General features: G+C 54.9%; 4 protein-coding genes across 4 annotated transcripts; all 4 read right to left on the reverse strand.

The window, feature by feature from the left end:
• Positions 1–5: 5 nt before the first annotated feature.
• On the reverse strand, positions 6–5,530 carry HER10_EVM0007721 (uncharacterized protein). The gene is made up of 2 exons (XM_035477267.1): positions 1,998–5,530; positions 6–1,928 (listed from the first exon to the last, which is right to left on the reverse strand). The coding sequence occupies exons 1-2, from the start codon at positions 2,293–2,295 to the stop codon at positions 763–765; spliced, it is 1,464 nt and encodes a 487-aa protein (XP_035334136.1). The 5' UTR covers positions 2,296–5,530; the 3' UTR covers positions 6–762.
• Positions 5,531–8,199: 2,669 nt separating this feature from the next.
• HER10_EVM0012262 (globin) lies at positions 8,200–11,229 on the reverse strand. Its single transcript, XM_035481660.1, has one exon. The coding sequence runs from the start codon at positions 10,822–10,824 to the stop codon at positions 9,457–9,459; it is 1,368 nt and encodes a 455-aa protein (XP_035334470.1). The 5' UTR covers positions 10,825–11,229; the 3' UTR covers positions 8,200–9,456.
• A 3,413-nt stretch (positions 11,230–14,642) lies between these two features.
• On the reverse strand, positions 14,643–16,893 carry HER10_EVM0012746 (uncharacterized protein; the record flags this gene model as incomplete). Its single annotated transcript, XM_035482132.1, has 1 exon — positions 14,643–16,893. The coding sequence occupies exon 1, from the start codon at positions 16,521–16,523 to the stop codon at positions 14,643–14,645; it is 1,881 nt and encodes a 626-aa protein (XP_035334500.1). The 5' UTR covers positions 16,524–16,893.
• Positions 16,894–16,896: 3 nt separating this feature from the next.
• HER10_EVM0006464 (glycosyl transferase group 1) lies at positions 16,897–20,543 on the reverse strand. Its single transcript, XM_035476047.1, has 5 exons — positions 19,829–20,543; positions 19,203–19,588; positions 18,867–19,147; positions 18,591–18,793; positions 16,897–18,349 (listed from the first exon to the last, which is right to left on the reverse strand). The coding sequence occupies exons 1-5, from the start codon at positions 19,940–19,942 to the stop codon at positions 17,213–17,215; spliced, it is 2,121 nt and encodes a 706-aa protein (XP_035334053.1). The 5' UTR covers positions 19,943–20,543; the 3' UTR covers positions 16,897–17,212.
• Positions 20,544–21,317: the final 774 nt, after the last annotated feature.

A 21,317-nucleotide genomic window follows, 5' to 3' on the forward strand; every position in this document is an offset into this window, starting at 1 on the left:
GGGGTGTGCTGAAGAGGAACTGGGGGGGGGGGGGGGATCTGGGAAGGGGAGGGGAGTAGGGGGCGTGTGGGAGTGTGGGATGAAAGGTGAGTTGAGGTTCGGCGATGGTTTGCCTGCTGGTGGATCAAAAGGGGTGGTTCGGAGTTCCGTGGCCGAAGAATGTCTCGAACGGTCGCCGGGATTATTTGGCGTGCACGTTCGGCGTTGACTATTTTAGTTGCCAGCAAACAAACGGGATTCCGACTATTATTTAGTCAGCCAGTCTCTCGATCTCGGTCTCGCGGACGCCATCGGCCGCCCGGGAGGCTTGATAAGACGGCGCCTCTTCTTCAACGACGGCTCATCCAGCGTGTGTAAGAGTGACTTACGTCTGTTTCGGCGTTGGGAGCAACCGATGTCATCAGAGACTCAATAGAGAGAGACCTAACGACGAAAACGGTCCTGGGCTCAAGAATTTCGGAAGCGCGATCCGTTCCGTAGTGACTTATAACCTTCACAAAGTCAATGTATCAACGTGCATATCTTCCTCGTGGAGAATATGGGGTACTTGCACATGAAAGACGTTTCTTTGTCCCGCGTGGTTCAGATTGAGGCTGTCTTGGCTCCTCATGTCTAAAAGTGACTCCATCCGATCCTATGAACTCCATGACACAACTCCATCCGTCGTCCAATTCCCCACACTAAGCATATTGAGAAGCAAATCGAGGCCACCAATACAGCAATTTGCACTATCTAACACGATTACACACCTTGGCTTCGTCTTCATCCGTCGAGAGAAGTCTCCATTGCCTTTCGTAGATCCTTTAGTTCCTTGCCTAGGCTTTCTTCTTGCCTCTTCAATGCCTGAAATGAGACATCGACTACTCCAGAGAACATTGAGGCTGCATCAGGGGCCTTTCCCGCTGGTGAACCATCCGATCGCAGAGTCGGATCGAGTGATGCAGACGCTCGCCGCATCTGTAATAGAAACTCTTCCGCTAACTGAATCGTGAGAGACATCTGGAGGGACGGCGCCGAGTCGACGGCAAAGGAGCCCACGGTGACGCCAGGAAGTTTCCATGACTGAAACAGGTGACCCGACTCAAGCTGATTTAGCTCTGAGTGAATGCAGCTGAAGACCTTCTGGTACATGTCTAGAAGCCGAACATACGTCGAGAGGACGAAGAGACAGGTCGCCGGATCCGACAAGGAGTTGAGTCCTTTGGCTAGTACAGAGTTCCCGCCATCGCTTGCGGGAGAGGCGGCCTCCATCGGTGGAGACATTTCCGCAAGAAGGTCGGCAAAGTGTCGAGAGAGTTTGAACATCTCATCAACTGGGAAAGGCGCCGAGGTAGAGCTTCCGTCATCGGGCGTTGAGGCTATGCTGGATCGGCCGGGCTCCTCGGATGAGTCGATGTGCGCGGGTAGGTTTGACGAGAGCTCAAAGAGCCTGGAGTTGACTTCGGTGATGCGCGGCATCCACTCTCCAGTCGATGGTCCTTGGCCAGCAGCGTACGGCCGGAGCATGATTTGCCTTGTTCTTTGCTTGACACGCTTCCTTGCTCGCCGTGGTGGAGTAAAGTCATGCGGCTTACTCAATCTTGAAGAAGATTGCCTTTGCAACGCAGGGCTTCCGAGATAGACCCGGCCGACCTGGTCTGCTTGCGGTGCCATGGGTGAGGTGAATGCCGAGTCTGAAGTTGCCGAGTGGACTGGGCTCCACGGATGGGTAATGGAATCTCCATGTCCTGACATCAGATCGTCCATGGCTCCGGTGAAAGTCTGGGGTAATTGTTGTTGGTTTGTGCTGGGTTGATAGAGGCCGGCAGAGTTACCGAAGCCAAAGTCGAAATCGACCATGTCAAGCATGGCCTCAGGTGAAACGACAGCATTGTCTCCGAATGCCGTGTTACCACAGACGGGACCACCATGTTGGGTCTTGACGATAACTACACGAGGCAAGAATCATCAGTAAAGGGAGGATTATGCTAGACAAGCCAAAGACACCTAAGACTCACCTTGATCGGACTGTGTGACTTGGGCAGCCCCGCTCTCTGTACGTTGCCGCTTGGGAGTCGGGATGGCTCTTCGTACAACCTCTCCTGTTGAGCCGTATTGGTGGTGGTTGTGGTGCTGCTGCTGGTGCTGCTGGCTGTGTTGCTTGCGATACCGCAGAGAAGGGCTCGAAGTGCACTCTTCCTTGAGTCTGATACAGCGCTCACAAGCTTCATCGCCGACGCGCTTACAGCTGAGCTTCTGCCTATGACACCGATCGCAGGCCTTCCGAATCGGACCGTCAGACATTGTCACTGCCATGGTTCGGCGTTTGCAAAACAAGAACAATTTGCGAGGGAATTCCAGAGAGTCGGGGGTGAGGGGAGGTGTGTAGTCAAATAGGCCTGATCCATTCGACCAAGAAGTGGGCTGCTCTGATCCCTAGTCAATGAGACAGCTACACATGAATGCTTTTCTCTCGACCGGGGACAAGAGTACCGTTGATGAGGTGCAGGGCAAAAAGAGAGAGATCCAGCGAGCAGGCGAGGTACCGAAGAGCATCGACTACGATACGACCCGAGCTGATCCATTCCTCGCCGCAACCATAGCCCGCTCGGTCGAAAAAGCACTGGATGTGCCGGGCTACCTTGATTGGACAGTCATCGGCTAGCCTTGGAGCGAGATAGTAAAACATGGCGAAAATGGACGAGGATGCTGGACCTTGTCCTCTCGGACTGGAAAGAAATAGCATCTGGGCTAACCTCCCCAGAACTACGGACCGGGATATGGGAGTAGGGTATGGTATCCGTACCTCTGGCATGGAAGGTAGCCTGCCTGGTAGGTGTCCGTAGGAGAAAAAGGGACGACGAGGAGGGAGTGGAAAGGGGGTGTGCAGAACAATTACAGACAAGACTCAAGTCTCCATCCAGTCAGTCCATCCAGCCTGGTTCGCTCGAATCGAGTAGACAACAGCACCGCTTGCTCGCCCGGACAACCAATGGGCACTTCCCCGGCGGCCCAGCACCACGGTACAGACCTTGCCTGACTTCAGCGATCCGATGTTCATTGCTAGACAGTATGAGAGGACGATGCCTGAAAGAAGAAACCTGCTCCACTAGCTCGCAGACAAAAAGAGAGAGAGACAGAGAGACAGAGATACACGTCTGCAGTCCCCCAGTCTCTAGTTCTCCTCTCTTCAATCTGCACACTGCACAGAGCTGCACTAACCAGCCCAGGATCACTTGCAAGGGGCCGGAAGATCCACCAGGGTCCCTGTCTGTGGAGACGATGAAACATGCAAAAACGAAGTGTCAGAACTCAGAAAAGGTTTGGACAGATGTGGCATGGAAAAAGGACAAAGAAAGCTCTCTCCAGAGAGAGAAAACATAAAGAGCTTTTTTTTTCCCACCATGACGGGCCACCATCCGCCAGGTGTGGCGTCTGTCTGAGTCTCTTACCCACCGTCACAGTCGAGTCGAGTCGAGTCGAGCCGATGTTCCTAGGTACTAAGGTAACTCACCACTCCAATCCGCTCCCCCACCACCGCGCGGCATGGCCTTGGACCACTTGGTCTCCCATCGTCTCCTATGGTCGACAGGGACCGCAACAGCATGCAGAACGTGGCTGAAAGGGCGGGTCCTCGAGTTTGTGTGCCAAGGAATGGCTAAGGGGCAAGTGGTGATCCTGCTTCGACGGCGTCGTTGATGGACGTCACATTTAGCACCCATCTTCTTCAGGAAAACGGTGCAGCGCGGCGCAGGCACCAGATGCTGTGCAACCTATGATCGCGATTCGAGCTTTTCGACGCCTAGCCTCGGGTTCGAGTTGGATCGCTTGCCTCATATGTCAGATGTCACAAGGTGGCAGAGATAACGGCGAAGCCTCCCCCGCCGCCTCTGCCTCGTCCCATCGAGCCTTCTGGCCAAGATCCATCGAACTATCAAGCGGCTTCGGGAAGCTCTTCAACGAGCCAGCCGACCACGTAAGTAGACTCCACGACGGCTTGGATTAGTCTCCTAGTCTCCGTAGTCGCCGTGATTCTCGCAACGCAGCCAATGGAGAGAGCCGTCTTGGCTCGAGTAGAGTCCAGATTCAGTTCGATTACCAACTTGGTGAGTCGGAGGACTCGGGGATGGACGACACGACCTGACACGACGACACGACACCGGGCAAGAAGCCGATGTTGCTTAGCCGATAGATGGAGCAATTTCAGTCAAGGCCCAGAAATCAAGCCGCAAAATAAAACTGTCTAACGGTTTCGTAGACATGTTTGCCCGTTATGCGTGGAAATTGTCAGGATTCGAGGGTTGTTTGCTTCCTTTGCTGCGCTGGTTTGCGTGGTTGTTTGTTACCAAATATTTGCTGGTGGCTGCGAACCCGGCAATCTGGATTTTCGACCAGGGTACCCTGTGTTTGCGCCGCAGTGTACCAGATGAGATGGGAGCCACAAGTGATCGATGCAATCTGGAATCCCACGATTGTCACAGTGCGTTATTGCCAGGGGCGGGGGGCACTGATGCCGTGCCGTGATGACCTCAGGCACGATGACCAGCTAAAACGAAGAGGGGAGGCATTCCGCACCAACCGGGCGAAGCACACCTGCAGCTGGACTTCTGTGCCTCCTTTTGCCTCGCTCGGTGAAGTTCGGAGTCAGCGCCGGGGGCAACCAAGGCCGAAGTTGACGATTGGAAGGCCCAGTGACAGCATCTTCATCGGGGAAAAAAAGTAATGCCGTAGTCGACTAAGGGACTTATGGTGGGAAGTTGTCGTGGACTAGGAGACAGCCTTGCGACGAGAGGCCGTTGAGTAGGGCCCGTTGTGGGTTTAAGCAGGTTAGATCGGTAAGGATACGGCCGAGAAGGTGGCAGGAAGGCGCCGTCTCTTTGTCGTGCGGGAAGGCCAAGTAAGCGCTGTAGGCGGGCAGTTGGCGGGCGCGGTTGGATGGCAAGCGGGAGACGATGTCGATGATGAGCAGAGCATGAGAGTTCTTAGGCTGGCGCGCCGTCGCCGGTGAGTAACGTGCATTCCCTTAGAGCTGCGTGCCGGATTGGGGAGAATGCAGTTTTAGTGCGCGATATCGAGGAGCTCCAAAGTGTGGGTGGCTTGATTGCTAGCAAGGATCACCGACACTACCCCTCAAGACGGACCCTTGCAAGCTTCTGGTATCCGCCGTGCCATGGTCAAATCCGGACGTCAGAGGGCGACCCGACGTGATGGCGCAAATAGCTTAAGGAAAGCTAGTGATCTGGCACAGCTAAGAGTTGTTGTTTGGGTTGTCAGAACCCCTTGCCATTCGATAGGAACGGCGGGATCCCGTGCGGAGTATCCTACGGAGTAGAGGAGGATAATACGACGGACAGTTGATACAGTCGAGAATTCTCGGGCCAAAGGTACTCGTGTCTGCCCTGGCTGGAGACAAAATTGGAATCTCTTTTTGTGTCAAGGGAGGTTTTTGAGGAACACAACGAGACACGAAAAAAGGTACGAGAAACCGAGGTGCGTTGCACAAGGCGTGAAAGGAGCAAGAGGCCGCGTCGCCCAGCCTTCGACTCGTGGCAGCCCAGTCTCCATGACCACTCTGGGACTCTGGGGGATCACCAAGAAGTCAGTCAGCGGCGTCACCACACCAGTCTGTGAGACAGGACAGAGTGGGATGTTGTGATTGGGCACCGCGTAGCCCCGGGTTACGGGTAACGTCGAGGCTGGTTTGGAAGCCGATCAGAGTATGACGCCTTCCACCGTCTTGTCAATGCGATTGTTGTTTGATGTTCCTGCTTCAAAGAATAAGATTCTTTGTTTTAGTTGTTGCGGATTGCGATTGTTCAGGCGACTGCGGCCGAAACGAAATGACAAAAATTGGGTCGGATGAACTGGTGTTCCAGGTGGTCCAGACAGTGCCATGAGCAGTGCCGGCACGATGCAGCCAGCAGTTTAGCATAATAGTCGGCGGTCGCAGTGCCAGGTGCGCGAATGCGGGCCGTTCCACGGAATGAAGCATCAGATCATGCAACTGCCCGTGCTGTTGAACCACGACTCGCGTAGGTATGTTGACAGCTCAGCTCGAGTCCCATCTTCGACCACACTAGGCATTATCGCAGCGCCTCGGCCATCCGTCAGAACCGGTAGCATGGCATGGCATGGCATGATGGGGTTGCGTTGATTTTGCGGTTTGGTGCATTATGACAGCTGCCCTCCCTTTCGGACTTGGCTTGTCGTCTCTCGGGTCCTTACATGGCGGGATGCGCGCTCCCGCGGAATATTTCTTCAGCTTCTCGGCAGAGACGAGACCCCTGGGCCAGTGCACTGCGACATCAGGTGAACGATATTGGCACCGAGGTGCAATATTGACGGGGGAGGGACCCAAAAGAGGTTCTTGGGCGGCTTTGGGGCCGGCTGGACGCGTTGAAATAATGGAGAGAGGCGCGCTGAAGGACCCTCACACAGCGTGGGGTGCTAGATAGTCTGCCAATCCAGAGCCCAAGTTCAAGTTCCGCGAGGCACACTATTCCATCGGCGAGGGGCGACATCCGGGCAACAGCGGTTCTCGACCACGGAGGCCGTTGGTCCACAAACTCTAGAACAGGCGGAGGGTCGGTTGGAGACTGGTCATTGGAGAGACCCCATGCGGTACATGAAAAATGTTGAGCTCCAGGCAGCTCCAGCTTCCAGGTAGTTCTACCAAGTATACGAATAGCTCGCAGCTTCCAGGTGTCCCGTGATGGGGGGGGGGGGGGGACTGAAGAGGTGTGACCAAGATGCGCGGATAGAGTTTGAGTACCGGCATTCCACAGTGGCCATCCTTGTGATTCGTGTCCCCTGAGAGGGCGATGGGTTTCGGCTGGTCGCAGGATCTTGTGTGGCAGGACAGGGCGAGAGGGGGCATCACGACGGAATGCAGCTGACTCTTCCAGAACTCTGGCCCTTAGGCCCATCAGGATTCCACTCGATGATTTCTTCCCGAGGCCCCTGGAATGACGACGATGGGTGAAAAAATGATCAATGTGAGTGAGATCATTGGACATGGGGACCTGGCAATGCCGGGACAGCTCCGGAGATCCATCGATCCATCGAGCAAGATGCCTGGGTCGATGTGAGCAGTGAGCAGTCGAATATGACCGTGGTCGAGGCCATACCGTGAGAGAGTTAGCGCAGGCGATTGACTAGGAGAATAAGAGGTGGGAGGCGATGAATCTGATCGTCGGGACGGGCGATGGAGCCGAGTGAATGGAAAAGAGAGGAAGGGGAGGAGAAAGAAGAAAGATAATTGAGAAAGGAAAAGATTAGTGGTGCCAGATGGATGGGAATTGAGCCCCTGTCATGTCGGCGGGCCCCCTGTCCTGACGCAGGGAAGCAAGAATGGGCGAAAGAGATGGGGAGAAGCGGCGCCCAAGGTACGACTGCACGCGCTCAGCCACGTACGGAATCTCTAGTGGGAGTTGAACATTCCAAAGGGAAAAACGGCAGTCTCGTCGACAGGTGGGCGGGAGGATGTTGGTGTTGGAATTGGGCTTGGTGTTGGTGAGAAGTGGAAATGATTGAGGTGGCAGCGTGAGACAGGCCGCAAGATGGGAGGAAGGCACTCACCCGACCCGGATGGCAGCACAAAGTACGTACCTGTTTCCGGCCGACGGATCCGGGGACGGCGACGGCAGGTGGGGACTTGCCCGGAGGCCGAGGGCGGCAGGTGCAGCTTCCGTCTCCCACCTCAGTAGCCCTCCACTGCCCTCGCAACTTCCTCCTTAGGCTCTATTCTACCTAGGTACCTTACTTCCGTACGGCCGCGTACCTCTTGCCTCCCATGCCCAGAACAACGTGACCTGGCCGTACCTGGACCACTGGTCTTGCCTGTTTTATTCTTAGCGCTCGGCACCGGAGCCCCGACTCCCCGGGCACGTGGTCTCACCAATCACGGCCGAACTGAACCCCTGGGCCGATCCAGTGAGGTCTTGCCCCGAGATGTAAGTCACTCGCCGCGGTAAGGTACGAACAATCCTCACAGGTCTCGACGCCTCTCCATCTATTGGCCGCAAATTCTTTACTCTGACCTCACAACCATCATCTGAATCTCGCCCACCTCGCCCACCTCGCCCGTCTCGTCCATCAGCTCCATCAGCTCCATTTTAGGTCCCTCAAGACTCAGACATTGGAGACATATTCTACCATACTAGCATGACCCTTGATCCGGATCTATCGTCAGCCGCCTCGCCTCCTGCTCCCTTCAGGTCTACCGTCGAGTAGACTAGCTTTTCAGCGTACCTTGCTGAGTATATCTTCTTCTACACCCCTCCCACCCCTGCGCTGACGTTCATCGCATCTCACATTGGATCCGAAATCCCATCAAGGCGGACCCTGATGAACGGGGAATATGCAGCTGGCCTCCTCCTGACTATCCATGTCGATCCGATGCTCCATGGCTAGCTGCTGGATCGTTAGGTCGCTGCATCGCAGATCGACGGACCCAAAGCCATGATTCCGCCTCCCTGCTGGTCCCAATCCCATCAGCTGCCCTCCCGGATCGCACCCGCTCCCGCGCAAGCTCCCGCTCGGGGAGCCATCCCGCCTGCAAGCCGTGTCTCGACGCCTGGTCCTAGCATCCATCGTCACGATGCACAACTTGGGCGCCAGAGCCAAGTTACTCGTCACTTATCTGTGCTGAGAAAAAGCAAAGTGTACCGGGAATACGACCTTTCTCTGTGTCACCCAACCCATTTTTTCTGGTCTCGTCCAGTCTTCCCTTCGTGAACGCCGCGAGCCTCGTCCGCACACCCTTCCGCCTTAACCTATGAACCATAGACGAAGGCTTCATCCCAACGGCGGGCTGCTTACTTGACGCATTATAGCAATGACACGAACGAGTCGCTTGGCTGCTACACCGTAACGCCCAAGTTCAGAATCTCAAACTCTGGTTCACCAGCGGACCGTCCCGATTCGATCCAGCGCCTAGCCGATAGAAGGCGTATTATCAATAACGCTTGTTGTTCGATGCCAATATCAACTTCATTCTCTGAATCTCATCAACTTGCTACAGCCCAAGATTCGACTTGGCGTCTAGAAGCCTCATTTTTCAGCCTGTGCGCAAGATCGTGTCAAATTCTACACGTCAGAAAACTTTTGCAAAACCCATCGCCTCGAAACAGCGCAGCTGGGAAAAAGAAAAACTTGGACTCGCACGGCCGAGGGAGGACCAAGTCACGAAAAAAGGACACAAGGCAAAAAAGTAACGAACTCTCGACACACATCTTGCCGTTCACAATGACAAAAATGTTGAAAATTTCAGAGAGGTATCTATCTATCAATACAATTACAATTCAAGCAAGGTGCGCGAGGAAAAGAACCTCTTTCAGTTCGATACCAAAACTTTCGCCCCGCCTAATCATCCCTTCGCAAGATCCCAGCCAAATCTTTTTCTTTCTTTCTTTCTTTCTTTTCTCCCTCTCTCTCAGCCCTGTCTAACCTGATACTCAAATAACTACTGATGACTGACTACTGCTCGACGTCACCAGTTGCGAATAGCTCCAGCTTCACTCTCTCCCTCTCGACGCCCAAACCTTCCAACACAAGTCTCACCTTGAGCATCCAATCCCTCGGCCCGCAGACGTAGTACTCGGTTCTCTTGTCGGCGAGACCGAGCTCTTCTTCCGGCAATTGCTTCAGGTCGAGGTGCTGCTCGTAATCGTACTCCTGCCCCTTCTCGTCTCCTGGCTTGACCTCATTGAGGAAGATATGCGCGCTGACGTTCTCTCGCTCCCGTGTCAGGTTCCGGATGTGCTTGGCAAATACCAAGTTGCTGCTGTTGCGTGCCGCGTGCACCCACTTGATCGGCCGGTTCGGCGTCTTGGACTCCGGGCTCAGCACCGTGTTGAGGATCGACATGAGCGGCGTTGCACCGACACCTGCCGATAGAAGCACCAACGGAACGTCCGCCTTTTCGGATTCTTTCGCATCCAGGAAGAAGTCTCCTTGCGGGTGCGACACATCGATCTCGTCGCCGACCTGGTAGCCGTCGTGCAAGAGGTTGGAAATGAGGCCGGGGACAAGGCCCTTCTTCAGGTCATCTTCCGGCGCGTCCACCACTGTCGCCTCACGCTTGACACTGATACGGTAGTACTCTCCTTGTGTCGCCGCGTCGCTGAGACTGTATTGTCTGGGCTGAGTGATGCCGCCGAGTTGCGGTACTGGGACCTGCACGGAGATGTACTGGCCCGGTAGGTACTTGGGCAGGGGCAGCTTGCCGTCTGATGGTGCGAGGTAGAAGCTGGTGACGGAGTCGGACTCGTCGATGCGGCGGATGATCTTGAACTTGCGCCAATTTGTCCAGGTGCCTGCTTCTTGGTACATCTCCTTCTCGCGGCCGATGAAAACCTGCGCAAGCTGCCCGTATGCTAGTGTCCAAGCCTCGGCGATCTCAGGTGTGAGTGCGTCGCCCAGGACTTCCCCGATTGCCTTCATAAGGTGGTGGCCGACAATGTCGTAGTGCTCAGGGCGAATGTACAGCGATGCATGCTTATGGGCGATACGCTCAACAGCGGCTTTGAGCTTGGGCAAATCGTCGATATACGTGGCATAGGCGAGAACAGACTGGGCGAGTGCCCGGGGCTGCTCACCAGAGGCCTGGTTGCGAAGACTGAAGATGTTCTTGAGTTCGGGATGGGTGTCAATCATGTCCTTGTAGAAGAGGGTCGTGATGGTCTCGCCGTGCACCTTGAGCACGGGCGCCGTCGACTTGACGATGTTGATTTGGTCTTGCGTGAGGCCCATTCTGGCGGATGAGATGGAGAATGCTCGGGCAAGGTTGTTTGTGGGACGAGCCAAAGTTGGCAAAAGACGAGTGGTCTTGAAGAGGGAGAACATCTACCAAGGGTGATGAGTCGGAGGTGATGTTGATGATGACGGTGACGATGATGATGATGTGCTGCAGCCAGTGCTCAGCAGTCTGAAGTCTGAAGTTTCTTATTGTCTGTGTGACGAAAGTCTGAAGTCTGATGTCTGGATAGTGATACTTTTTCTCTTCTCTCTTCCGTTTCAGAAGCGGGAGACTCGGGCAGTATTTATTTCCCAGGACAAAGAAGCACCATTTCCACGGGACGACGTTTACAATTGACAAATATCAGGCTTCTCAATGGTCGACGATGTGTGCGGACCGCTCATGGCCGCTGGCCTCCACAGAAAAACCGGGCGTCCCGTAACATGGCTCATTGCCGGTGGCCTGACATTCGGGTCGGAGTTCCACATGTCGTTGAATCTTGCATCTCCGCGGCGCGCACCCGTTCAATGGGCCACAAGGTCGGCAACGGGATCCATTTCCCAGGACGGCCGGGGGTAACCCCTGACGAGAGGACCATGGACCACGCCGACGAGAGCGGAATCGTCAGCGGCCGCTTTCGCGTGGCTCGTCAGAGCTGCCGGCTGGATTACAGGGTTGCAACTGCTAATCCGCGGAGAGTGAGTCTGGACCTTGGGGGTTGTTTTTGGCATTAACTTTGCGGTTGCGTCACTTTTGGATCGACGTAGCGACACTGAGTCGTTACATCGTGGACACTCATTGATGAAGGAACCCACTGTGGATGAAGCGGCGACAGACTTGTTGCGTAGATTCGGTGAGAGCCGCCGACTTCAAAGGCCTCGTTCACGTGCCATTCGTCACTGCGTAATGGCACTGACCTCTCTGCCCTGCCGGTAACAGCCGGTGGCAGCATGCAAGCTGCAAGATGGATCGAGAACCGCCCTCGGAGTCTCCAAGGTCTGAGATGTTGCAGACGCGCACTCTCTTCTGTCGAAGTTGTCACGAGCGCGGCGCGGCGGCCAGGCGTCCGAGTTCCAGAGGAGCCAAAAACATCAAACCTCTTTGGTGGCGTGGGTGGTTCCTGGCACTAACTCAACTAGTAACGCTGCCTCCCTCGCCTGTCAAAGCCTAATTCTGCAGGCTAGAACCAGCTGCGGCGTGTGTTGGAGCAGGGCACATGGGAAGTCAGACACTGGTTTCTCTTTTTTTTTCTCTCAGTCGATTACAGTGGCGTCCCCAGCTATCGATTCTGTGCCTGGCATTGATTCTTGACAGATGGCGAGGAAAGGGATGGTGGAACATGGAGGGTGAGGTGTACCGAGTGGCCGACGCCTCACACTCACCAGAGTCAAGAGTTAAGAGTCAAGAGTCAAGAGTTCAACAGGCGAGAAACATGGATTTCAGAGACGAGAGACAACAATGTCGCACCGCCACTCCCGTTTTGAGTGGCTTGTAATTAGATCTGTTTGTATTTCGTCCGTACGGACACAGCTGGGCATTTGCGTCACTTTTCATGGCAGTTACCGTCATGCTAGTTTCGCGGAATATCGCCCGAAGCCTTAGTGGACGCCCATTTGTGGGTGGACTATAGCAAATGTGACGAGAAAGGAGCACTGAGGTATCCTGCTGACTCGATTCGGAAGCAAATTGATTTTTCTTGGACAACGAACAAATACTTGGGCTGGAAAAAGATCACCTCGAGGATGCCCAGTTCCCAGTTCCAAGTCTCCCCGAGCCGACGGGATGAAAGGCTCCATCGGACTCATCCAGGTGCTAAATTCCTGTGCGTGTAATACTTCGAATCCAAGTTTTCAGCCCATGACCATTAACCAACGAACCCCCAACGGCGCCTATCCCCAGCCCGGCCACAACGCTAAGAACATAATCCCGCTGCGCTCTCCCGCGTCCCGCCGCCACATCAGTGCACCTTTGCGCCGCCAGCTGACGCGCTGGAAGTAATTACCTAATACCTCGAGGGATTTCCCGGGATGACTTTGTAAGAAACAGAAATCGCCCAAACGCGGAACCGCAGTGAGAGTCCAATGCCTAGAGAATATTTCATGGCTCCACGATCCCTCCCGATGATCCCACAGGGCTAGCGGAGGGGCCCATGACCTGGGACCTGGGGAAACCTTCTCCGCGGACCGGGTCGCGTAGGGCGTGATGCGTCTTCAGGGGAGAGGGCGGTACGGATAGATCGTGGGTCGTGGCTGTGACCATTGCGGTGACCCTGATTTGGACGAGTATGACTGCACGTAAATGTTCTAGAACTGTGGATGCCGTTGACGAAGACTAGTCATACTTTTCTCATTGACGAGCGCACATAGTTTGAATGTTGAGTAGGATTCGATAGATTGAGTATTCTCAGCACGCAAACAAGTACCTGCTCCCGGTTCACGTCTCCTACCTTTGGCTTTGATGCAAAAAAGGTGACAACGCAAACTCACTACGCAGTAAAGACGTGCTTGAAGGCACCGTTACCCCAATCTTGGCATGATTCCACTTTGCAGTGCGTTTTGCAAGTTCACGTCGTTACGCAGCGTGCGCTGAGTCGTGACCTCGCAGATCTCGCTATTGCGAAATGTCCGAGGTGCGAGCTTTGTGGGACCATTTTTTTTTTTTTTTGTGAGTATGACCAACGCGACGACGTGCAACGTCAACCGTGGGTTAATTGAGTCTAGATTTGGATCTTTGGATAGAGATTCATGGAATTTGGAATTTTGAAGGGTTTTGTTTGGATTTTGCATCTCCTCGGTGAAGGATTTTATTTTTGAGATGATTAAGGCGGAGTTTGTTTTTGCGGATGTAGATTGAGGCCGAAAGTCCACCAGGATCAGTAAATATCAGAATGTTGTGGTTTTGTAGCTGAGACTTCATCTTGGAGACCGGACGAGTCTCTCGCAGTAATATGGCGAATTGTTAATGAACATCGCCTGTCGAGGTTTTGCTGTGATCAGGATATCAACCTGATAGTTGGCTGCCATCTCATCCTTCATCACCACCAAATCGATCCCAAGAGGCGGCACATTGGAAAGAAGACGCCGACCTTTGGATTGAAGGGACCAATTAACAAGCTATCACTCAAGCTTTTCCAATACATTGCTATCGTGAGAGTCCAGCTGAGGCAGAATATGGCCACCTTGAGAACGCGCTCCGGTGGCGAGTGTCGACCCGGAAAGTCACGTGTCAATGGTGAACAACATCCTGAGTAAACCTTTCGATGAGCAGAATCTTAGACCTTCAGAGGTTCTCTGGGTCGAGTGATATCTATGTTTGTATGCTTCTCAAGCCGCGGTATTCGTCGCTGAGTGGCCACGAGAACAAGACGAAGACAAAAAAGAGAAACATCACCTGTCCTGGCTAAGGTAGGCTGGCATCACGAATTTCGTACATGACATCGAGCATTGAATATACTCAAAGCGAATACACTGCCCTCGTCATGAAGAGCAGATGTACTGGCTAATTTAATCCGGTCACGTGGTGCGTGATGCCTATCGCCTGTCTCTCCACTTCAACAGCCTTATAACAATTCCTAAGAAGATCACGAAAAGTCATTCCTCGATATGGGATCGAACAAAGAACCAAACGTCAGATCCGGTGGTCGAGGGGACTGAGATCCACACTCGGGTCTTCCCCCATGAACCCCTCGACCAACTTACCCGAAGCGCTTGGTGGCAGGAACGAAGAGGAAGGGATTCAAGTATCCTCTATCGTCGACGTGAATACACAACGCCAGCGTAATATTCACTCTCCAGCAAAAGGTCCAAAGCCAGCACGTATCAGAATCTCGATACAGAAACGAGCTAGAATCTAGGAAACATCTCGATCCAGGACAAGACATCAAGGAAATCTACCCGCCCCTCCTATTCCATCTACATCACCACCCTCAAGGCCTAGGCTCCCACTCCCAGTACCCCTTCCCAGAACCCCGTCGCCCATCCCTGCCCGCCAACGAACTCCGGTTATGACAGCTCGGATGGAAGTGATCCTCCTCCAGCCCAAAAGGCCACATGGCAATGAAACAAATCTCCCCGACGTCGCACCCAGGCCTACACTTCTTCCACGTGCTCCATCCGAGATCCTCCTTGAGCGCCTGAATCACCTCGCGGCCCTTTGTCACCGCACCCTCGAGCTTCTCGTCGTCGTCCCCGCGACTATCGTCGACCACGCGCCGGACCTCCGCCTCGGAAACGGCCCCGACCAACGCCGGCAACGCCTGTAGAACGAGACCTCGGACATCAAAGAGATCTCCGCAGAGCCGTTGGACGACAGCCTCGACGGCAACGTACATCATCCCGTCCTCGGGCGTCCACTCGGCCTTCCACACCGCCGCCGGCGTCAAGAAGTGCTTCACGCACCGCTCCCTCGCCTCTCTCACATAACCATCCTCCCCTTCATCCTTCGCAACAACAGCAGAATCATCCGCATCCCGCGGATAATCCACAAACGTATTCGTAACAGTCAAAACCTGCGCCACAAACCCCTCATCCCCCCCATCAGCCCCCTCATCCGCCAACGTCTCAATCCGATCCCCATGCCTCGTAACAATCATATCAACAACCCCTTGCCAATCAACCCTCCCATCCTCCCACCCCGCCCCCTTCACAATCTCCCCAACCCGCCCAAGCATAACCCCCCTCTCCGCCTCCGTCAACCGCCCCAGGCGCGGCATATCGACCCTCCCGTTCGGATTGCTCACATTCAGAGGATACCACAACCCGCTCACCATCCCCCCGAACCCAAGCCTCACCCGCCCGCCGCCGATGCCATCATACCGCTGCCCGACGGCCCTCGCCCACTCAAACATGTCGATACCGCCCCCTGCCTCAGGGACGTCGTTCCACGGCCGCCGCAGCACGCTCTCGAGCACCAGCCCGTCGTGGAAGTCGCAGTAAATCGCCTCGAAGCCGATTTCCATCCTAATCACCCCGTCCAGCCCCCACGCCTTGACGACATCACAGATATCCGCGGCCCGGTCCCACTCCCCGAACCCGGGCGCCTCCTTGAGACCGCGCAGCAAGAAATCCTGCGTGTCGAGCGTGCCCATGCCCGTCTTTCCGGCCGCCATGCCGTCGAGGTACAGCAGCTTCAGGTCCCGCTTCGCGCGGTAGGTGTGGAAGTATCCTCGGACAGGCTTCCCGTCGCCGCCGCCGGGGCCACCAGGTCCCTTCGGAGGAGGCTTCTTTTTGTCGTCATCGTCGTCTTCGTCAACTGCCCCAATAGGCCGTTGACTTCCCTCCTGTCCCATCATGAGAATAGGCTCCGACCCATGCGGTCCCTCAGGTGGTCCACCACCACCACTACCCGGCGGACCCCCGGGTCCCTTCCCCTTCCCAGGCGGCCTCGGAGGCGGCGACCCCCTCCCGCCCCGGAAACTCCTCGCGAACCCTTCCGAGTGCTCCATCTCGAACGCGAGCCACTCGAAGCTGTCGGGGGTACTATTCGACCTCGTGCCGTGGTACATCAGCGTGCCCTTGGGGACCGTGGCGGGAATGAGACCCAGCCCGTTGTGATGCAGCGAGGAACCCCATTGCCGCATAGCAGAATGCACGGCGTTGAAGATGTGCACCGCATTCTCCCGCGCATGGTCCGCGCTCGGCGCGAAGTCGACTGACGATGATGATGTTATTGTTGTTGAAGGTGGTGATTGATGATTAGGCGGTCGCGGCGCCGAAATGGGCTCGGCCGAGACGAGAGCCGTTGCCGGAGATAAACCCAGGCCAGCAGATAGCGCCAAGACGGCGGCGGCCGAGACGAGGTGAACCATAATGCTCACCTTGGGACAAAGTTTAAGGTACGGGTTTGGAAAAGGAACACGCCAGATCTAGAAACACTGTTGAGCCATGTCCAGTCGAGATAAAGGAAAACGAAAAGTTGAAAAAAGAGAGGCTCAGCTCGGGAGGTGGCAGCTTATGGCTGCGGCTTGGCTTATCAATCGGAGGGATCAGCTCCCCAAAAAGGCCCTGGTTCGCAGCCCGGTGCGTTGGGTACGCGCGGCTGGCCGCGACAACTAACTGATTCAAGTGATTCGCGGTGAGACTGGAGATGTAGCAATCGTAAATCCGACCGGGGCTTGCGGCTTGCGCGGCGCACTCGGCCGTCCGCCAGCTAAACCTGTCACCTGGTGTCGTCTGGGATCACCCCAACACAATTGTCCTCATCGAAACATTTCATCCCCCATCTTCACACCATCTCTACGATTATCTCTCGCCTCCCGCCATCAGTCAAAGATAACATCTGCAGTTTCAAACGCTAAAGTTGCACTAAAGTGAGGATATCAATTCGACTACTGACGAAGAAAGCCATTTATCAACCATACATCTCAGTCTATGAAAGACCCCGAGAACCACCGTTTTTTCTTTCCACGATACCATAATTTCTTAGCGACCCAAGTCCTAGCCGCAACATGTCACAACCTCATAATACGTTCATTCGCACGAGATCAGCTCCAAGCACTTAGTGGCCGTCGTCACCGTTCTGGCCATTAGTCTTTCCAGAGACGACGGGAATCTCCTTCTTCTCAGTAAAGTGACGAGGCAGACGGTTCTCGTTGTCGCTGTAAGGCTTGCCGGCCTCCTCGCGAGCCATGTCATTGACCCAGCGCTCATCGCCGCGCAGGCCAGGCTTGACACCGACTTCGGCCCACTTGGCGGCAAGGTAGAACCAGCCCAGAGCATTGCCGACAGTGCCGACCTCATCGCTCACACCAGTGGCGGCGGCGTGGCTCATCTTCTTGTGCAGGTCAGCATCGGTGAAGAGGTTCAACAGGTGACCTGCAACGGCCTTGTAGTCGCCGGGCTTGACCAAGAAGCCGTTGACGTTATCCTTGACCTGAAGCGGAATACCGCCAGCAAGAGTCGCAATGACCGGGCGGCCAGCGTGCAGCGCCTCCGAAACCTTGACCTCAAAACCCTCGCGGGTAGAGAGCTGAAGAACAACGTGAGCATTGGCGATGACGGTGTTGAGGAGCTGGTCGTTGGGCTCGAGGCGCATGATGCTGCAGTCCTTGACGAGGTGAGGATAATGCTTCTCGAGCTGATTCATAGTCTGATCGTAGATCATGCTCGCGTCAGGGTCATCGACTGAGCCATTGCCACAGACAACGAGCTGAGGGATGTCCGTCTCGCCCTTCTCCTCCAACAGACGCCGGAATTCGGCATAAGAGTCAATCACGGTGGGGATGCCCTTGGACGGGTCGAAGCGAGCCACCTGGATGATGTACTTGCGCGCAGGCCACTCTAGCTCAGTCATTCCCTGGTTACGGCAGGCAGTGTTGTAGATGTGGCCATAGTAGCCAGTATCCCACCTGTTAAGAGGCTTGTTCAGACCGTCGAGCCAATCAGTGGTGGCCGGGAGGTAGACCACCTTCTCGCGAGGCACGTTGTGCGGAACGAAGATGGGAATAGGATGGCTGATGAACATGTCGGCATGCTGAATGTTGCTCCACAGGAAGTTCCAGATGTCCTCCTGAGGGGAACCAGCCTTTCCAGTAAGGTCGCTGCGAATCTGGATGTGGGATCTGTAGAGGACAGGACGATCCGGCGTAATCTTCTTGATCAGGGGAATCAAGCCAGGCATTTGCGGGTCATCAATCTGAATGGGGCATACAATGTTAGCAGCCGTCCATGATCGTAGCTGGGATGTAATGCAAGTGGTGTCCTGTCAAACAGTAGAGGGGTGGGGCGAACCCGACGAGAAAGCTCCTGTGGAGATGATTCCACATTGGATGCATCCGTGGAGGGGTAGCTGTGCAAGTGGGGGGAGGGGTAGCAAAACTTGGGGATGGCAGCTAGCTGCATCAAGCGGGGGGACACTGGGTTTGGGGAAATCTCACCATGACAACGTCGGCTCCGCCCTCTTCGGGGGGTCGCAGAGGACCTCCCTCAGAAAGCCAGTAGCGATTGGCATTATCCGTAATCCAGTCGATAATGGACTGCTTCTCCTCAGCCGAGATGCGCTGATCGGGGTGGCTGACGCCCTGGAGGATGTTGTGGATATTCTTGGTCACCCTGAAGACGCCGGGCCTTGGCTTGGGCACTAGCTATGATGTCAGATCCGTACGATTCTCCAACAACAACGTGGTCTCGGTCCAATGCGGAAAACAACATACCATACCAGGTCAGGTCGACACCAATAGTTCGAGCAAACCTGACGAGAGCATGTCGCATCAAGGCGACTCCACCACCTTGAGGGGTACTGCTGAAGAAGGCAATCTTGGTCTTGTTCTCGCGAAGCAGCTTGGCAAAGAACATGGTGGCATCCCAAGTCGGAGCACCGCAGGTATCCTTGTGGTTCTGGATCGTGTTGAGCTGCACACGGAAGCCCGCGTCGGTCTGGACGACACCTCTCCAGCCAACCTGGAGAAGAGGAACGAGGGAGGGACCGAAATTCCTGCAATATTTTGTCAGTCACAAAGCACATGAGGCAATAAGAAAGTCGGTCTTACATGATGCACTTGCGGGCCATGGAATCGGCCTGCTCGTCAACGCGCTTGATGTCCCAGAAGCTCTTCTCCTTGTGCTCATCGTCAGGGCGCAAGACAACGGGGACGATGTCGAGCTCGAGCCAAAGACGGGAGCACAGAGTCTGGCTCATGTACTTGAGGGTCATGGGCAGACCGGCGCCAATGAACTTGGAAAAGTTGGCATGCTCATAGTCTTCAAGAGTATTGATGACATAGTCGGCAATGGCATCGTTGCCGGTCTGGGAGCTATCGTCAAGGTTGATATGCTTGACTGTGAAGTCCAGAAGGTAGACAGTGTCATGGATCGCAAGGGCAACCACAGCAGTGTGGGAGTCGGCGAAAACGGCAGAGATACCGCAGTAAAGGGTCTGTAACAGTATTGTCAGTGAAGTTCATTATCGTTCAAAAGCTGCATAGCAAGCAACTAAAGAAACACAGCGACAAAGTGAACTGAGATGATAAAAGCCCAGGACAAAAGATAATCAATTGAGCGGAAGCTTCGGTTCATTGTCTCACACAATGGGTGAAATGGACGCATCAGGCCATGAAAGTGAGACATGCGGGGAAGGGCAATGGATATCGTGAATAGGCGGGAGGGGTTAACTCACAGTCAAAGCTGGACCAAAATGATTGCCTTGCTCGTGCATGTTGCTCATCTGTCTCCTGCGGTGAGCGGAAGCTCCCAGTGAGAACTGGCGACCCGGCTGCTTAGGGTTCACCATGACGGGCGGTGTTTGGCGAGATTGAGCTATGGGGTGTGGTATCGAGTAAGTAAGGGAAGTGTCGTTGATGGAATCGATGCCTCTCGTAGGGCAGAGTCTGGGGTGTGCTGAGCACAATCGTCTACCTTACTGAGCGGTAGACTTGAGAGATGGATTGTTGACGGAGAGAAGAAGTGAAGCAGGGAGAGAAATTTTCGATGCGAGGGGAGGGCAGAGTTTTGTGATGAGGCAGGCTGGAGGAAGGTAGGTATGGAAGCGAATGAGGTAACGTGGGCAACACGGTCAAAAGTGAGGGAGGCATGGCAAGCGTGGCAGGCGTGGGAGGCGTGTCAGGCAGGCTGGGGGAAGGAGGGGGCAGAAGGGACACGGGATGCTGGTAGGTAGACGAACATCAATGGGAAGGATCAATTGGGAAGCAGCTGCCGGACTGGGAAGCAACTGAAGCGAAGAGAAACACGGGAAGGCACGACGAGACGACCTCGGGAGGTCGGAAAGGCAGGAGGAGGTCAGGTTGCCAAAGAGGTTGACCGGGTTGGGGAAGCCACCGTGGGACGATTCCTGCCGTATCTGCGCCTTCGGACAGGAGAAGACGTTGTCAGAGAAGGAACGGTTGTAGGTCACCTCACCTGCCCTCACCTTGCATTTTGCATTGGACTTGGATGTGTCTTGGGCCGTACCGACCGTACCGACCGTACCTGCTGTAGGCACATGTTTAACATGCGGTGTCGAGTGCCTTGTAACGAGCGAGTAGAACAAGAGGCACAGTCATGCAAATGGCAGAGTACCTACAGGTATCAAGGAAAGGAAGCAGAAGGAGGTGCCCTGCATGAGTAGGTACCTACCTAAGGTAGGCACACAAGGTGACATGGAAGGTAAGGTAGGGCCAGGAAGGAGCATGCAGAGGCTCTTCCCCGACCGGTACGTTCGGACGGGTAGCGGCCAAGTGGGGCCGTCCGCGAACGGTCACTGTGAGGTCACGCAACGTCAGGCCAGATTCGGTACGTATTTCAAGTAAGGTGCCTTAGGAAGGTACTCGACTTCCAGTTTCTTCCCCAAGGAGGTATGGGGAGGCACCGAAGGACACCATCTCAAAATCTCGACTCGCAGGTGACGCATGGAAGCTCAAGACAGGGGCGACACCCCGCGTGGGAGAAAGCACGTCGACATGGGTAAGATGCCCTGGCTGTGGGGGGAAACACCCACTCTGTGAGGTGGTCTACCTCAGAATACCTTCCTGGTGTAAGGGGAATTTGGCATGGCTGGGCTCACTACCTACCTAGGCTTGATGGCCCTGACTTCTTGTCAACCTCCATTCAAAGTGGCTTACTAGGTACCTCATCCGTTTACCGTATTTTCCTCTTTGAGTGCCGTTTGG

The sequence above is a fragment of the Colletotrichum scovillei genome (genome assembly GCF_011075155.1).
Source record: "Colletotrichum scovillei strain TJNH1 chromosome Unknown Contig00005, whole genome shotgun sequence".
In the NCBI taxonomy this organism is placed as follows: Eukaryota; Fungi; Ascomycota; class Sordariomycetes; order Glomerellales; family Glomerellaceae; genus Colletotrichum; species Colletotrichum scovillei.

Excerpts from the sequence above, each read along its gene's own strand:
- HER10_EVM0007721 (XM_035477267.1), bottom strand. The coding sequence starts at position 2,295 with ATGGCAGTGACAATGTCTGACGGTCCGATTCGGAAGGCCTGCGATCGG. Across the intron at positions 1,929-1,997 it reads AGTCACACAGTCCGATCAAG|TTATCGTCAAGACCCAACAT; the intron begins GTGAGTCTTAGG and ends TGCCTCGTGTAG.
- HER10_EVM0012262 (XM_035481660.1), bottom strand. The coding sequence starts at position 10,824 with ATGTTCTCCCTCTTCAAGACCACTCGTCTTTTGCCAACTTTGGCTCGT.
- HER10_EVM0006464 (XM_035476047.1), bottom strand. The coding sequence starts at position 19,942 with ATGGTGAACCCTAAGCAGCCGGGTCGCCAGTTCTCACTGGGAGCTTCC. Across the intron at positions 19,148-19,202 it reads ATGGCCCGCAAGTGCATCAT|GAATTTCGGTCCCTCCCTCG; the intron begins GTAAGACCGACT and ends AAAATATTGCAG. Across the intron at positions 18,794-18,866 it reads TGTCGACCTGACCTGGTATG|TGCCCAAGCCAAGGCCCGGC; the intron begins GTATGTTGTTTT and ends CATCATAGCTAG.